General features: G+C 51.1%; 1 protein-coding gene across 3 annotated transcripts in view; it reads right to left on the bottom strand.

The window, feature by feature from the left end:
• The window catches only part of Sync (syncoilin, intermediate filament protein), a 25,903-nt gene extending 11,218 nt beyond the window's left edge, over positions 1-14,685 (bottom strand). For 2 of the 3 annotated variants that reach the window (XM_010621538.3, XM_010621539.3), the window contains exon 1: positions 3,545-3,683. In XM_010621538.3, coding sequence (XP_010619840.1) covers positions 3,545-3,606 — 62 coding nt within the window. In that variant the 5' untranslated portion in view covers positions 3,607-3,683. Of the gene's footprint in view, positions 1-3,544; positions 3,684-14,538 lie in introns of those variants that run through there. The other variant, XM_019207111.2, reaches the window with a different exon arrangement.
• Positions 14,686-18,241: the final 3,556 nt, after the last annotated feature.

The raw sequence follows: 18,241 nt of genomic DNA, 5'->3' as shown, positions 1-18,241 counted from the left end.
GCTGTCGGGAGAGGCGGGGCAGAGCCTGTGGCTGGAGGTTACAAGGCCACACCCCATGTGTCTGGAGAGAGCCTGGGGCCTGGGGACCTGGGGGACTGGGGCTGGGGTTAGGAGAGACCGGAGGAGGTCTGCTTAGGGTTTAAAGCTGGGAGGTTAAGTCTGAACACCCAGCGAAGTTTCCGGTACCCCTGTGCTCCACCCGTGACCCCGCTCAGCCGGCTTCTGCCAACTTTAAGGCATAATAACCAACCCCTCCCCAAGTCCTCAGCCCGGAGTGCCCTGGCCAGAACTCAGCACTAGTCTTATCCCCAAGTAAGAGGCTGCTGGCCCCCTTCCTAGACCTGGCCCCCAGGCATTCTCCTTCTGTTTCCCTTTTTCGACTTGTCCCTGTGTCTGGGGAGGGCTTCGACTCAATCGAAGAACCTGGGCACTAAAGCTGAGGGGCTGGAGCCTGTGTTGAAGCAGAGGCCGTGGGCGTAGGGCGGGGGCGGGGAGGTCAGGCGGTCGTGTTGAGTGTAGGCTTCTGTGCGGTGACCCCGCGGTTTTGTGGGGTGGGAGGCTGTAGGGTTGTGTGCCCGTGTGTGACTGATGATGTGGGGATCCTGTCTGTGTGTGTGATCGCGGATGAATGCGCGTGGTGATCCTGCCCATTGCAGAGACCTTGGGGGGGGGTGCTGGCTGCAGTGACTGTTCCTGGGGCTTGTGTGTGGTCCTGTGTGTGGCTGTGGTTCTGTGCTTGACCAAGGGCTGCCGTGTGTGATTGCAGTGGCTGAGGGGGCGGGCTGATCATGAGTAGTTGTGTGGAGTGGCCTCAGCGTGTGACTAGGGCTGTGGGTGTGTTCATTCATGCACTACTGAGTGTGCTGCCTGCGGCGGTGTATTTATAACTCCCTCTCTAATGCAAGGGGTGGAAAATTAACACCCCGGGCAGCCCAATATACCCTTGTAAGGTACGCATGGGAAAAACTCGGGTTTTAGAGGCTGCTGGTCATTTTCTGACTTACCCCTAAAATATTCCAGGGGAGGAGGTTGGCAACGCTGAAGCTGCTTTGTTGTTTGACAGCTGCTGCCAGTCAGAGGGGAGCAAGGGCAAGGCGTTCCAGAGGCACTGTTTGCTGCGGGTGCTAGGCAACAGGTGGCAAGGGTAGCATTCAGAAGAGCCATCCTTTCCCCTCCAAACCCCTGCTCAGAGCTGGCCCTGGCAAATCCTGAAGACTGAATCCCTTAACTCCTCCCTTCCCTGAGCCACCACTGACTCCCCCAAGGGGTGCCCCCTGTAATGTCCTCGGGTTGACTCTCACTCTCTTTATTCTATGTGAGCCCTTATCAAAATGAATGTCATCCAGTGACAGGGTTTGTTTTTTATTCCTTCCTTCTCTGCTTCACCCACTAGAATAGAAACCCCATGAGGGCAGGAACATTGTGCGTCTTCTTTACTGCTGTGTCCCCAGGGACCAACATGGGGCCTGGCATAAACAGTTGTAGGAAATTTTGTTGGATGAAGGAGAGAATGAAGGATGGTCCTCTCTAGGCCAGTTTGGGCAACATCTGACACCTACTGCGAGTCGGGCCTGGGCCACCCATGGCCAAGGAGTCCCAGTCTACTCCAGGAGAGAGAGACACACACACACACTTGCGTGTCTCCACCCAGGCAGAGTGAGGTGAGGGGTCACAGGACTGGTTCACTTGGCACATCCGGGCTCTGGGTGTTAGGGTAAATGGCCTTATTTGTCCCAGTTCTGCAAGCAGCTTTCCATGCAGGGGAGGCTAGAACCATCTCATAGGGGGCCGAGCCTACGAGGATATGCCAAACCACTGAGCTGAGTGATGTGCTGCTAAGCCCAGAGAATCAGGGATGCCAGTGGGTGGAGAGAGTAACTCCAGGCCTGGGGCTGCCTCCCTCCTGCAGAGTAAGCTGGGTCTGGAAGGATGAGAAAGGGGGTGTCAGAGCCAGTCACACAGATCATGCTTTGAACAGCAAGTGCTGCCATTGTCAATTTCTCCACAGAGTCTGAGAGGGGACAACAGCCAGAGGCTGGCTATTTTCTGCCTCACTTCCATTATTGGCGGCTCTCTACTGTCCTGCCAAGTCTTGGGGCTGACTCTTCTGACAGTTCATGGCCCCCAGGCTTCTGGCTTCAGATGGGGTTTGTATAAGTGAAAATGTGGGGCTGAGAATTTAGCTCAGTGGCACTGTGCCTCCCTTGCAAGCACAAGCTCCTGAGTTTGACCCCTGGTACCACACACACACACACACACACACACACACACACACACAAAATATATGTATATGTATATGTGTGTATACACACACACACACACACACATATATATATATATATATACACAAACACACACACACACACACACACATATATATATATATATGAATGAGATGTAGCAGGAGGTCAGAGGGAGGGAGAGAGTATAACCAGGATATTTATCACACCTCCCTCCCTCTGTGATTCTGGCAGTTACTATCATCCTTGACTGAAAGCCACAGCTCCTACTGGGTACAGCTCTTGCCTGGTTCACTAACAAAGCTGTCTTTGCTTGCCCCTACAGGCCCAAGGAGCTAACCCCATCCCACTGCTGCATGCGGCCGGGCGCTCCACCTGCCACTCCTCTGAACAGTCCTCTCACGAGCCCTCTTTTGCAAACTCCCTGACGCGTCTCTTTCCTGCTGAAATCCCCGCAGTAAGAACTGAACCCGGGACAGAGAATTTGGGGAGACCCTGTTTCTAAATCACCACCAGCTGGTCATGGTGGCACACACCTGTAATCCCAGAACTCAAGAGGCAGGAGGATCACCATGAGTTTGAGTCAGCCTGGGCTACACAGCAAGACCTTGTCTCAAACAAACAAACAAATCACTATCAAAACACAGAAGCAGGAAAGTTGTAAACAGGACTGGGGATGTAGTTCAGCAGTAGAGCGTTTGCCTAGCATGTGTGAGGTCCTGAGTTTGATCCTCAGGAGAAAGAAGAGAAGAAAGAGGAGGAGAAACAGGGAGAAGAGAAAGAGGAGGAAGAGGAGAAGAAAAGAGAGGAGGGGGAAGGGAAGAAAAAAGAGAGAAGATGTGGTGCATGTGCCTATAATCCCAGCACTTTGGGAGGCAGAAGAAGCACAAGTTCAAGACCAGCTTAGGCAATGTAGTGACTTCTCAAGATTCTGTGTCAAAATTAAAAAGGGGAAGGGGGGTCAGGGATGGGAATGTTACTTGGTGGGAAGGCCCTTGTTTCAATCCCCAGTACAGAGAAAAAGCTGTGCAGGATCCCAACCTAAGTGAAGTAGGACCTCTTGGCCAACTTTCCCATCCTCACTCAGACTTGGGCTTGTAGTTAGTTTCCCCTGCTGGGAGGATGGGCCAGGGGTGGGGGGCTCTGAGCCAGTGGACTTGGGAGCAGAAAGAACAGTGGGACAATGGGCAGAGGGCAGAGCTGGGAAGTTGGGGAGCACCAGAGTGCAGCACCAGCAGTCTCCTCATCCCCCAAGCCTGTGCTGTGTGACCCGAGTCCAAAACAAAACAACTTACCTCACTCACCTCTGTAAACCTGGAGCTCTGCCTCTGGAAACGAAGTCGGTGGGCGCTAAATGAGAAAACATGAGGGACGCGCCCGACGCCTTGCCCAGAGCGCCCGAAGCACTCAGTAACTATATTCTTTGTCCACACCCCACCCACCCACACACACAGCGCCGCCACGACCGGGTTTGCCAACGGCCCCTCCCCGGCTCGGGCTCTCGGCAGTGCCGAGCGCAGCCTCCAGGGGGCGCCGCCGTACCGGCCCCGGGACTGTTGTTCCCTTCCAGGCTGCGCGAGGCTGCCCCCACCCTGTGTTTTCAGAACTGTTCGCACGCGGACTGCGGGGAGGCCTAAGCCAAAGCTGAATCAAGGAGGTTATTTGGCATCACAGTGATAATTAATAATAACAATAATAATAGCACCAGACCCACCGGTTTAAAGGAGCACTTGCGAACTCACAGGTCTGCGGGGCTCAAAGGAGTTGCTTTAGGTTTAAAACTGGTTGGGCTCCTGACCCCTCACTCCCCTCTCCTGTTCTGTACTCGGGCATCTCTGAGCTTTAAAGTGGGAAATTTAGCTCAGCGGTTCTGCCGCCTGCCTCACAAGCGCAAAGTCCCGAGTTCAATCCCCTGTATCCAAAAAAAAAAAAAAAAAAAAAAAGTGAAGTTCAATAATATGGTCCCTCTTTTCTGGGCAGTTTTGGGACATGAACCAAGGTTTTTCACAATGAGCTACATCCCCATGCCTTTATAATTTAGAGTCAGGGTCTTGCTAAATTGTTAAATTGCACCCTGGCTGGGTTTCAGCTTGCAATCCTCCTGCCCCAGCCTCCCATAGTGCTGGTATTTCACGTACATCATGGTGCCTGACTATAATGCACAGGTTCTGGGCAAACAGTTTGGAAGATGCACCTTCAAATGTGAGTTTCCCCTCAGCTCTGAGGGAGCTCTGATTAAATTCCTTCCTCAGATGAGATTTGCTGGGGGCCTTCTCCCAGCTCCAGGGCCTCCATGGGTGGCACTCTCTCCTGTCACAGGCCAGTTCAGGAGCTGTAATCCTCCACTCAGGAGCAGACTTAGACCTGAAAATGTCCAGGCCATTCTCATCACCTTCCTCAGTTTCGAGCTCTGTGGCCTCCTTGCCTTCAACTATCTCTTCCAAAACCCAGTCCAGGCACCTTCACCAGAAAATGTCTCCTGCATATTCTCTCCCTAGGCCATTCCCATTGCCTGGAACAGCTTTCCCCCAGCTCTGAAGGCTGTCACTCAGGACACTCAGGACACCCCCACCCTCTCTGTTCCTGAAGTCCCAGTGCTTTCTGTAAGCAGGAGCAGCAGAGGGGACGTGTTTAATGCAGACCTCCCCCGTTACAGTGATGACTTGAAGAACAGGTATCTCATCTGTTGAGGGTTCCATAGTATACAGTGACTGCAGCAGTGAGAATTTTTTAAAAAAATGCATATCTGTTGGGCATGGTGGTGCATGCCTGTAATCCTAGTACTGGGGAGGCTAAGGCAGGAGAATCACTGAATTGACGGCCAGACTGGGCTATATACTGAGTTCAAGGCCAGCCTGGACTACAAACTACATACATTCGTGGACCCTGTCTCAAGAATGAATAAATAAACACATAAATAATAAATACATAAATGGGCTGAGGCTGTAACTCAGAGTGAAGGTCTTGGGTTCAATCTTCAGTACAACATACACAAAAAAAATGCATATCCAGCGCATAAGTTATTATACTTGCTATGATTTGAATGTGTTCCCCAAAACCCCAGCTACTCAGGAAGTTGAGCCAACATTGAAAATTTGAGGGCCGGGGATTTAGCTCAGAGGTTCCACCACCTGCCTCGGAAGCGCAAGGACCCAAGTTCGATCCCTGGTACTCCCCCCGCAAAAAAATCTGAGGCCAGCCTCAGAAACATAGCCAGACCCTGTCTCAAAATAAAATAAAACAAATAAAAATCCACATGTGGTACTCATGTGTAAACTCAGCCCTGAGGGAGGCAGAGGCAGGAGGATTACAAGTTTGAATCCCACTAGGGCAATTTAGCAATACCCTGTCTAAAAAATAAACCGGGGCTGGGGATGTAGCTCAGTGGTGCTGCGCCTGCCTTGCAAGCACAAGGTTCTAAATTCAATCCTCCTACAAAAAGAAAAAAAAAAAAGCCAGGCATGGTGGCTGCTGCCTACAATGCGATATATCCCAGCACTTGGGAAGCTGAGGCAGGAAGATTGCCATGAGTTCAAGGCCAGCTTGGGCTACATAGTGAGTTCAAGACCAGCCTGAACTATACAGTGAAACTCTGTCTCAAAACAAAACAAAACAAAACACCAAAAATAAATAAATAAAAGGAAGTTAGAGGCCAGCAATATCCTGTCTCACAAAAAAAGGAGGGTGGGGAGAAGGGCTGTAGTTCAGTGGTACAGCATCCTGGCTTCAACCCCCCAGTTTGGAAAAAACAAAATACAACAAAGCTCACACACTTGTAAGTGTAGCAGGCTTGCTGTCTCATCACATGATGCCTCTCACCATACTAACACACATGCAGCAAGGAGGCCCTCGCTGATGCTGGTGCTATGCTCTTCAGTGTCCCAGCCTCCAGAACCTTACTTATTTTGAGACAGGGTCTCGCTGTGTCCTTGAACTCACTGTGCAGTCCAGGCTAACCTTGAGCTCACGATGATCCTCTCGCCTCAGCCTCCTGAGTGCTGGGGTTACACACCTGGGCAGAACTTCTATTCTTTATAAATTATCCGGTGTTCAGTGTTCAGTGACAGCAACTGAAAGTGGGGTGAAGACACAACCGATCTCTATCTTCCCCCTAAACCTTTTGACAGCCTCAGCTCAGAGACACACATGCAATCACACAGATGGAGGCACACACAGTCGCTGCAGTGTAGTGCACAGACACACACGCAGCAAAGTCACAGATGGTCAAACAGGCACACAGCTGGATGCATCTGCGTTCCTCTTGCTGTGTGTCTGGGTGCCTGTGTCCTGGGCTGGTGTGTGTTCACTCTCTTTGTGACTCGGGATCCCTGAAAATAAGTGTCTCTTTTTGCAAATCACACTGCAAGAGGCTGGACTTTCAGGATCCCTAGGAGGTAGCAGGATGGGAGGGGGCAGGGTGACCTGACCCATCAATCTGTCCCAGCTACTCTTAGGTTAGGTTCCTTCACTTACTTCTAGGATGCCATTTAATTCACCAATCCTGAGGTAGGCATGTTCACCCCATTTATTTATTTATTTATTTAAAAAAAATTTTTTTTTTTTGGTACTGAGGATGGAACTTGGGTCCTTGCGCTTGCAAGGTAGGCAGCAGAACCACTGAGCTAAATCTCCAGCCCGAGAATTAGGTTTTTGCCTTTTTTTTTTTTTTCTTGGTACTGGGGATCGAACTCAGGCCCTTAGCGTTTATGAGGCAGGCGGCAGAGCCACTGAGCCAACCCCCCGGCCCTTTCACCCCATTTATAGATGAGGCAATGGAGGGCTGGACAAGAGTGACTTTTCCAAGTCATGTGGCCAGGGAAGAGCCGAGCTGGGCTGCCCACTGAAGGGCCACCTCCTGCTCAGCTTTGAGAAATATTAGGAGAGGGATTCTGCAGGGAGAGAGGTGTGGCAGGGGACGCCCAGATTTCTGGCGGAGAGCCCGGATGGTGCAGTTCTGGAGACAGGACTGCCAGAGGGTAGGAGCACCTGCGTGGGAGATTAGGAACCCAGAGGAGGAGCAAGTTTGAGGTAGCCAGCCAGGACAGAGGAGGTGGGCCAGAGTCCCAGCTTCCGGGTTCCCAGCATGAGCACCCCCACTCCCACTCAGCTCAGGCCCTGGTGTGTTGGGTTCAAATCCTTTTCTTCATCTGACTCTTGTCTAAGCCTCACTTTCCTTATCGGAGAAACAAGGGCACAGAACAGTTGAGGTCAGCACAGGAAGTCCTGCTCCTTTAAGCCTTTCCCAGGAGAGGGTGTGGCCCGGCCCGCAGGTGAGCCCGTTGCCACATCTGCAGGGTGATCCCCGCCCCAGTTCCCTCCCCTGGCCCTGGAAGGAGGCCCCAGAAGCCCCAAAGGACAATGGGAAGTGGGTGGGGACAAAGAGCCTGTCTAGTTGGCTGGCGCTCACAGGGAAGGGGCCGGATTTGTGAGGGAATCGCGTGTGAGAATTCCTGACTCAACCAGCCCTGTGTTTGGAAGGGAGCCTGTGAGTGTTCCAGAGTGGGCAGGAGTGTGTACAAAACAAAAACACGTCTTACTGTGAGAACACAAGTTTGACTAAAGTTTGGGTGCAAGAATGTGTGTCTCTGAGACTTACGTGGGGACACATGTCCCTGGGTGTGTAAGAGAGTGTCCCTGAGTGTTCACGTGTGTGGGGCTTTGTGTTTTCCCTCTCATCTGCATGGATATCGTGTACTGAAACGTTATGACTAAATCCGTCGGGTGTGTGCCCTTGAGTGGACGAAATTAGTGGAAATGGGTGTAGATGGCTTGTGAGCGGTCTCAGTGTGCCTGTGTGTCTGTGGCTGACTGGATGCCACTAAGCATACACAAGTATGTGACTGCATCGGTGTGTCTCCCAGGCGACATGGTCTCAGGTGAGCCCCAACAACAGTCCCGCAGGGCTTCCTCTTCTAACCAGAGTCCAGCTCCCTGCCTGTGCTCTCAGGTCCCCAGACTAGGGGGGTTGGGTTGGGGAAAAAACATGACTAAGTGGGCCTGGGCTTGAGCAACCACCTCACCGCTGGTCACAAGAGTCTGAAATTCTACCAACCTCCTCTCTCAGAGCAGAACCCCTGCTGCCCTTGAAGAACAGGGATGGAACAAGTGACCATGGGAAGGGCCTGGAGGGCCTCGAGGGCAGGCTGGAGCCTCTTCTTACCTCCATTGAACAGCCCTGCTTCGCTCAATAGCAACAGCCATTTCTCCCCTATTTCTAATGAGGAAACTGAGGCTCCTTTGAGAGGGACATAAATAGCAAAATCAGGACTCCCCCAGTTCCCTTGGGGAATGCTGAGCTGCACCTCCAGCCCTCTTTATCCATTAACTTTGAGACAGGGTCTTGCTAAGTTGCCTAGGCTAGCCTCAGAGTTGTAATTCCTCTTTCATAACCGCTAAATCTTGGAAGCAGCTTATATGTTCATCAATAGATGAGTGGATAAAGAAAATGTGGTATTTCCACACAGTGGATCACTACTCTGCCATAAAAAAGGATAAACTTGAGTCATTTATAGAAAAATAGATCCACCTTGACACTGTAATAATGTTCAGTGAAATGAATCAGACAAACAAGTTTAAATATTGCATGGTTTCTCTTTATGAGAAGCCCAAAGTATAAATAAATTAAGGAGTAAAGAAAAAGATAGATCATAGGAACCAGGTATTTTTTTTTTTTTTTTTTTTTTTTTTTTTTTGGTATTGATTCTTTTCATTATTTTTTTTTTTTTTTTTTTTTTTTTTTTTTTGGTACCAGTGATTGAACTCAGGACTTTGCACTTGTGAGACAGGTGGAGGCACCGCTATGCTAAAACCCCAGCCTGAGACTGATCTTTTGCAAAAAGAGAAGGGGGACCAAGAGATGGAAGGAAGGAGGAGAGAGGAGAGGGGAATGGGGTGAAAACAGAATAGAGATGTGCTATGTACATGTGCCTACCCCCCATCAGCAATGTGATCATTATCTACTGTAAATATGTACTCAAAAAGTTAGGGGCCGAGGGTTTGGCTCAGTGGTTCTGCTGCTTGCCTTATAAGTGCAAGAGCCTGAATTTGATCCCCGGTACAAAAAAAAAAAAAAAAAATTAAAGCTAGGCCTGTAATCCCATCACTTGAGAGGCTGAGGCAGGAAGATCACCATGAGTTCAAGGCCAGCCTGAACTACATAGCAAGACCCTGTCTCAACAAAACAAAATAAAAAAATTAAAATTAAAAAATGTAATCCACCTGCCTCAGCCTCCTGAATTAGCTGTATTGTGCCCAACTGCAAAAGATGGTCTTGGAGATCATCTTTGGACTTCAAGTCCAGCACCCCAAGGTGCTAGGTCTTTCTTGGCCTCCGTTCTTCCTACAAGTCCTGCCTGCTTAGGGACCTCTGCCCAGGTGCTTGCTGTCATGAGCACCAGGGTCCCTGCTCTCTTCCTTCCCAGGAGAGGATCCCCTGATTCCCAGAAGGGAGCAGCCCAGCTGAGAGAGGGCCAGGCCAGGGGTCAGGCCACGTGCAGTCCAGTTTGTAGGAAGGCAGTTGGATTACTGGTTCAGAATACAGCGAACTAAGTAACCCTCAGAAAGGAGGTGGGCAAGGCAGTTGCAGACCATAAACCACCAGGAGCAGCCCTTGATTTTAGCTGCCCAGCGAAGGGGTCAGTACCTTTTCATCTCTTTGCCCTGGTACGCAACACAAGGCTTGCAGGGTGTACTTTCAGAGACTGCTGATGGACAGGTGAATGCAGTCAGCCAAGGAGCCCTGGACTCTGCTGTAGGCCACAACCATGAAGCGGGGCCTGCAATTCCTGAGGCCTTGTCTGAGAACCCAGGCTCAGGTTCAACCTGAATGTCCCTGCTCCTGTGCCTGGTGGGTCCCTCACATGAGTGTGAATCTCTGTGTCCTGGAGACACCATGGGCACTTGGAGCTCTCAGGCCACCCCAGACTTGGGATGCAAGCACACACAGCTTCTCTGCCCGAAGCCCACTGGTATGTTCCCCACCCTGGGTCTCACAGTCTTTCTCCATTGCAACCTCACTGCCTGAGTATCTTGTTTCCGGCTTCATGTGTGGCCTGGTCTGACCTGGCCCCGGCCTGGCCTGAGGGTGGGGTGGGGGTGGAGGATGTGCACAGTGCAACTCTTGTTCAAGGGACCGGATGGGGCCAGGCCTGCACTGGGCTCTGGCCCTGGCTCCAGTCTTGGCAGGTGGTGGGAGCTGTCTCTGCTGTAGCATCGTCTCAGCCTGCTGCCACTGCAGAGTGTCAGGAGCCACCAAAGGACCTGCTGCACAGCCTTGAGCTGGACACTCCTCCCAGGCTCTTACTGATCCCTTTACCTTAGGCTCCTCCATCTCAGGGCTTATGTCCCAGGCCATGACAAAGGCAAGGACGTGGCTGGTGTAGCTAAGGCAGGACTGACTGCCCTTTAACATACCCCATCTGGGAACTGAAGGTTAATGACACCAGGGCTTGATTAGGGAGATAGGGAAACAGTGAAGGGATAGGGCTCAGTGAGGGAATAGGGTTCAGTGAGAGCAGACTCAGTGAGGGCTTGAAGTAAAACCAACGGGCAGAGAAGGCTACGGGGCAAGGTAATGATTCCCTCCTGCCCCAGCTCAGGTGCCAGAGCCTTCATCCTCATCCCTACTCAACTTGACTCTGAGGTCCACGGCTGGACACACAGCTGAGTAGTAACAGGAGACCTGTGTCTGACGGGGTGCGACCTCACAGTCCACAGCATCAAACTGTGTGGTCCTAGGGGTTGGGGGCTAAGAGCAAACCCTAGAAGCCAGGGAGGAGGCTATGTATTTAGCTCAGTGATACCACACCTGTCTCACAAATGCAAGGCCCTGAGTTAGGCCTCAGTACTGGAAGAAAAAAAAAAAGTATAAGCCAGAGAGGGGAGGTTTGGCTGGGACATTTCCCCAGTTTTTATTATTATTATTGCTTCATTTTATTATACTATTATTTTTTGGTATGGGGAGTTGCACCCAGGGCTCACACATGCTACGCAAGCGCTCTACCACTGAGCCACATCCCAGTCCTCCCAGGTTTTCTTGTTTGCCTAGAGGTTCCTTTTTATCCATGGGGTCCTGTAGGCTGGAGGCAAGCTCCAGGAAAGCATCTGGAATGCTGAGAATAAAGGGGGTCTCTCTCACTCTCAGGTCAGCCTCCGGGACTGGCAGGGCACCCGGTCCACACCTCCGATTCCTGGGGCAGGACGAGGGTTAGCATATAAACGCGAGACTTGACCTGACTTCTCCCCTCCCACAGGCTCCCTCTGCGGGACCTCTCTTCCAGCACCTCCCTCACCACTAAGTCCCCATCTCTTTTACTGGTTCTCCACCATTGCAGAGCTGGACACCAAAGCTGGGGCATCCTTCAGTCTCACTGTTCAAGTGCTGGCTTGTCTCACCCGTGGGAAGGGCTGCCTGGACACTGGCTTCGACCATTCTGGTTGGCTTGAGGCTCTGTGGCCCACAGAACTGCTCATTTGCAGGGAATCATTTCACAGTCAAAATAAGCCTGGGCTGGTGAGGAACAGCTTCAATGCATGCTATTTGCATATTTCCTTTTTAGGGAGCAAAAAAACCTCAAGTTCTGTTCCCTCCTTGGCTTCCAAAGTCACCCAGTGTGGTTGGCATCTGCTTTGCTGAGCACTCCGGGTGGGCTCTGTGTGAAGGTTCAACAGGCAGAACGTGGACTAGGAGGGAGTTTGGTTACTGGAGCCCTGAAGTCTGCTGAGGACAGCACTAGGGTAGGAGAAGCAGCAAGGATTTGCTTCCCATCCCACAGGGAAAGCCAGGATCTAGAACAGGGAGCAGTGAAAGGAAGGAAAGTTCTTGGAATGTTGAAACTGGAGGGGGTTCTCAGAGTTTCTTAGACTCTAAACAAGGCCGTGCCTACCTACCGATGCTTTTCTGCATCCACGGAAGACGTGACGAACCGATCATGGCATTCTTTGCCTCTGAGCCCAGAGCCACTTCATTCAAGTGGCAGTTGGCATGTGAGATTATATCTAAAAATGAGTGAGGGGCTTTGTTTTGTGGTGCTGAGAATGGAGCCAGGATATCATGCATGCTACCACCAAGCCACAGGCCCAGGCCCCATGTGAGATTAGATTATATCTATTTCTCTTCCCTAGCAATCTAGCAATCTCCCTCTCTCTCTCTCTCTCTCTCTCTGCCTCCCCCTCCCTCTGTCTGTCTCTCCTTCCCTCCTCTCCCAGGCCTATCACATTGAGCTAAATCCCAAGACCTTTTCGAAATTTCTTTTTTTCTGAGAAAAGGTCTCGCTGTGTAGTTCAGGCTGACCTTGAATTCATTATGTAGCCCAGGGTGAACTCAAACTTGCAACAATCCTCCTGCCTCAGCCTCTCAAGTGCTGGGATTATAGGGATGTGCCAGCATACCCATCTTGACAGGATCTTGCTAAATTCCCTAGGCTTGGCTCAAACTTGTGATCTTACTGCCTCAGTCTCCCAGAGTTCTGGGATTATAAGCGTGTGCTGCCCACCTGACCCAGCCCTTTCCTTTCCAGTCTGAGAAACTGAGGCCAGAGGGGATCTGCCTCTTTCTTAGCACATGAGTTATTCCCCTGGTGACAAAGAATAATTTTACTCTGAGCAAGAAATCATTACAAAAAATAATTCTCATGGAATTACAGGTGTTATGTACAACTTTGTACTTTCTGCATTCCCCCCAATTTTGTTTTGTTTTGTTTTGTTTTGTTTTGTTTGTACTGGGGATTGAACTCAGAACCTTTTTCTTTCCAGGCAGGTGCTTTTTTTTTTGCTACCAGGGATTGAACTCAGGACCTTCCACTTGTGAATCAGGTGGTGGCAGCACCACTGAGCTAAATCCCCGGCCTCCAAAACTCTCTTGATCATGATTTCTTTCTTTTCTCCTCTTTCTCACTTTTCTTTTCCTTCCTGCCTTGTTTCCTCCTTTCCTCTTTCTTTTTTTCTCCCCTAGTATTATGGGAGATTGAAGCCAGGCCCTTCACACTAAGCTACATCCACAGCTGTTTTTCATTTTTTAAATTTTGAGACAGTGTCTTGCTAAACTGTCCAGGCTGAGCTTGAATTTAGGATCCTCCTACCTCAGCCTTCCAGACTGCTGGGGTTAGAGATGTACATCACCATACCCAGCTGAACGTGAATTTATTTTACAGTTAGAAATTCCTTGGGCTGGGGATTTAGCTCAGTGGTTCCAGCACCTGCCTTCCAGGAACAAGGACCAGAGTTCAATTTCCGGTACCAAAATTAAAAAAGAGAAAAGAAAAGAAAGAAATTCCTCAAGCCCTCAATAATAATAGTAGTTTTCCCTTTTATTTTAAACATTATGTGGTACCTGTTCTAAGCACTATCGAAATCAACCTGACAACCACCTGGGGGTATTATTTTTGTTATTCCCATTTTTTTATTAGTGGAAAATATGGGCAATGATAATTATTTTCATTTATTTATTTTTGTTTTGTTTTTGGTACCAGAGATCAAACTTGGGATCCTGTGGCTTGTGAGGCAGGCAGCAGAACCACTGAGCTAAATCCCTGGCCCGTTTTTTTGTTTTTTGAGACAGGGTCTTACTATGTAGCTCAGGCTGGCCTTGAACTCTCTATGTAGCTCAGGCTGGCCTTGAAATTGCAGCAATAGTTGTGCCTGTAGTCACATTATATACAATTAAATCAATCAAAAGTTAACATTTTTGGGGATGATCTATGATAAAATGAAGATTTGCAGACTCTTTGGTGTGATATACGTGGGACACCCTACACCGCAGGGAGGGCAGTGACTCACTTCATCTCGTACTGGACATTGTGTGAAAAAACAGCCTGGGCCCCAGAGAAGGCTGCTGAGCGGCCCAGAGAGAAATCGGAGGCCTTGGCATGATCTGTGCCCTCCCCAGGACCTGGACAGCTTTCTCCACTGAGGACAATAGAACGCTGTGTCCCGCAGGGTGCAGAATGGCAAAACACCTCATGCCAAGGCCCCTCTCAGCATGCAAGGGTGGGGAGAGGAGGAAAGATGCTGAGGAATGGGGTGGGGGACTCAAAGCTGAGCCAGCAACAGAGGGGTGGGGTGGTGGGGGCATGGGGGCGGACAGCCCTCCTCCTGCTGTTTCTGCCTCCTGGGAGGGAGCCTGGGCCCAGCGTCTCCGCCCACCCAGCTTTTATAACTACAGCTCTGTGGCATCCCTGCGACCCCGGGCTCATTTGTCCACTGTCTCTAAATGTTGCTTCCTCCTACGTGCCCAGGACACCGACGGGCCGGCTAACAAATCCAGTGACCTCATCATGGAAGCACTTAGTCTCGTGGTTACCTGAGCTGTGGAGTGGTGGCCATCGGCCCTACGTGCCAGGGCTGTCCAAGCTTGAATGGCAATCACAGGAGCGACTTCAGCTGTGGTGGGTACAGTGGTGCAGAGCAGAGGCTTCCCTCCTGGCCTGCACCCACAGCTGGCAATGGCCGGGACTGGCCCAGAGAGCATGTGGGGAGGTGCCCTCTTCCTTCCTGCCCCTTCCAGCGAGGTATCAAGATCTGAGGCCAGATGTGCCACTGAGTGACTCAGCGCTTTCCTGCCTGGAAACTCCTGCCCTCCCATCTCAGCAGGCCTGGCCAGGGAGGGTGAGAGGGCAGACTGGGGTTGCGGGTGGTTGATCTCAAACAGCCTCAGGGGAGCTGTGAGATGGGGGTAGTGGCGGGCATGGGAGGGAGGAATGATAGATACCAGGATTGGCCTGAAAGGTGGGACAGAGGCAGCAGAGACCCTCTCCAAAGAAGCTGATCCTTATCTACCTACCCTCCTCAGCCTGAAAAGCTCAAATGCTCACCCACTCCTGCTCCCACCTGTTCGCATCCAACCCCCATACTCCCAGGCTAGCCCAGACCATCTGCCCTCCTGGGCTACACCCTCACCAGGGCTCCCTGTCCCCCCTCTGTCCCCTTTGCAGCCAGCCACCTGGGGTTTGTACCTCCCACCCTACAGGCCTGGCAGTATTGCTCTCTGGGAGGTCATTTCCTCATTGCCAAATCTTCACCCACCTAATATAATCTTTCAGGACAGTAGGCACCTCGGACCTGGCCCTTCTTGGAGCTCTTCTCTGGCCTCAGCTGTCACCCTGCTGGTTTCCTCGTCTCTCTTCCATCTCTTGCACAGCTCCACTCCCACCTTTGTTTCAGCACTAGATATTGAACCCAGGGCCTCTGCAACTGAGCTTCATTGTCACCTTTTTTTTTTTTCAGTACCAGGGATTGAACTCAAGACCTTGCACACTTGTGAGGCCGGCGTGGAGCCACTGAGCTAAATTCCCTGGCCATCATCAGCGTCTCTTGATGCCCCTACTTCTGTCAGTGCGCCACCATTTCCTGCCAGGCCCAGCCCTCAGAGATGTGCGTTCATTCAGTAAGCACTTACTGCTGGAGATTAAGCTCCGTGGTGCCGAGTCTGCCTGACAAGCACAAAGCCCTGAGTTCAATCCCTGGTACCGGGCATGGGGAGAATTTATTGAGGATCCACAGGTACGTGAAAGGAAGACAGACTTGAAAAGTCATTGTCTTTGCCTGTAAGAACTGGTGAGAGACAAACAATTAAATATGGTAAGATAATTGCTGTGTTTAAGGTTTGTATGGAAGACACAGTGTGCTTAGAGAAAGTGCAAGTCCACCTGCATCAACCCAGAAAGTCTTCCTAGAGAAGGTCACAGATGGGCTGGCACCTGTAGGCTGAGTAGGAGTTTGAGAGGTGGACAGATTAGGGAGAAGCCAATGACTGGGTCACAGGCAATGGTGTGGCAGTGCCAGGTATGAGTGGGCAGGGACTCAAACCTCGACTTTGTGTTTTACAGGGCTCCCTTGGGACAGCATGGTGCATGCTGGAGAGATGGGACTAGAGGCAGCAGAAACCCTGGAAAGATCTTCCTTTCTTTTAGGGCCTCACAGATGCTAGGCACTCCACAGCTGAGCTATACAACCAGTCCTCCAGGGGAAGCTCAGAGCCCAGAAGTTTAGTCCTGCTCTGCCATGCGTGGGCTGTGCATCCTTGGGAAGTTCACTTTACCTCCCTGAGCTTCCTTCCGTCTCTCATCTGACAAATGGAGATAACAGCAGGCACCTGTGGGGACACTGCGGAGGGCTGCATGAGCTAATGGAAGGGAAAGTGCTGGGTAAACGCAAGCTGTTGTAGAGAATCCACCAGGGCGGGCTGTGTTCCAGCTGCAGCCCCACCTCAAAGATGGCGGCACCTCCTCCAGGGTGGGCCCACACCATCCAGGACTGGGAGGATGGCGTGCAGGATGCTGGAGGGTGTGGGGAAGTACGCGCACCCCTCTGACTCCGGATCCTGCCTCACTGGCTGTGTGACCCAGGACCAGTGTCTTCCCCCTCTGAACTTCATCTTCCCAACCATACACAAAGAAAGCTGAGAAGTCAGCCTGCAGGGACTTTGGTAGGATTCTGTGGTACTCCGTAAGCAGCATTAGCTGTACACAGTTCCCTGTCCCTCCTCTCCAGTGCCTAGCACAAAGCTGAGCAGAGTGGGAAACTAAATATTTAATGACAGATTGGCTGAGGATACTGGCAGGAGGGCGATGTGGAGGAGCCAGGGTCTGCATAGTCATCTCTGACCCAGGAGCAGCCGAGGCACATCCTGAGGGATGCGCCTCGTGACTTCCCGGGAGAGTCCCCACTAGTAGGGCCCCCCCCACGTGTCTCTCCCATCTCTTCTCTTTCTTTCTGCCTCTTAGGGGGACAGTAAGTGAATGGGTACCCCCACTTAACAACCATTCTCCGAACCCCCCCACTCATGGTGTGCTGGTGCCACAGATTCAGAGCTGAAGGGGCCCAGTCCTTGGTCTGCAGGGCCTGTGGTCCAGTGGCCTTTCAGGAAAGTTCTCTACTTAACCTTCTGTAAAATGGGAACAATAAATGATCCCGACCCTCTCAGGCCTGTTGTAAAATGAAGGGAAACAATTCTGTCCTGTGACTGGGGTAGGATCTTGACTCCGGTTGGAAGGTTCAACAAGATGGGAACTGGGACCACAAGGAGGAGAAACGCTGCTCCAATGATAAAATGGGGAAATGAAGGTTGGGCTGCAGAGGGAAAGACTGTGCATACCCAAGAGACTGGGCTATGCTAGGCGTGGTGGTGCATGCCTGTAATCCCAGCATTTAGGAGGCTGAGGCAGGACAATTCAGGGTTAGTGGGAATGGATGGAGAGGAGACAGTGACGCTGTGTGGTGGTTGCAGCGGTGGCTGTGCAAGTCTTCACTGAATCATCTCCTTGATGCTCACCTACAAGCCAGTGATTCAAAGATTCCTGTCTCCAGAATATGTCTGTCCCTTACCAGGAACTGACAGAACAGTCAGGAGGGCAGAGCAGCTGTGGTGCTCCCTTTCCTTTCCAGCCCAGAGGTGCTGTGCCCCCACCTCCTGGCCCCGGCCTTCCCTTTGTGAATTCCTGTCTCTGTGGTTGTCTGGAGGCTGAGGCAGCAGAAAGAGCACACCGGAGTGAGCCAGAGCTAAACCCAAATCCTGGTTCTACTACTAACTAGCTATTTGACCTTGGTCAAAAAGCTCATCCTGAGTCAGCTTTATGACAAATGTTCAAACTGGCAGTTGTTTTCTTCTGGTATTGGGTATTCAACCTAGGGCCTTCACACTGAGCTACATCCCCATTCTCCCCTCTTTTTTTCTTTTTATTTTGAGACAAGGTTTCAGAAAATCCCTAAACTGCCCAGGCTGAGCTCAGACTTGCAATCTTCTGTTTTCAGTCTCTTAAAGTGTTAGGATTACAGGCATGTGCTACCACGCTCAGCCAAACTGGCAGTATCTTTGTATGCTTGTCTGGAAACACACACAGAAAGGCCAGAAACTGGGCGTGCTGGCCCTGTAATCCCAGCACTTGGGACACTGAGGCAGGAGGGTTGCTGTGAGTTCGAGACCAGCCTGGGCTACATAGTGAGTTCCAGGTCAGTCTCAGCTACACAGTGAGACACTGTCTGAAAAAAACAGGAAAAAAAAAAAA

The sequence above is a fragment of the Fukomys damarensis genome, unplaced genomic scaffold (genome assembly GCF_012274545.1).
Source record: "Fukomys damarensis isolate Sample0158 unplaced genomic scaffold, DMR_v1.0_HiC HiC_scaffold_23, whole genome shotgun sequence".
Taxonomy (NCBI): domain Eukaryota; kingdom Metazoa; phylum Chordata; class Mammalia; order Rodentia; family Bathyergidae; genus Fukomys; species Fukomys damarensis.
Note: the sequence above shows the minus strand (reverse complement) of the source record. Positions and strands in the feature narration are given on the sequence as shown.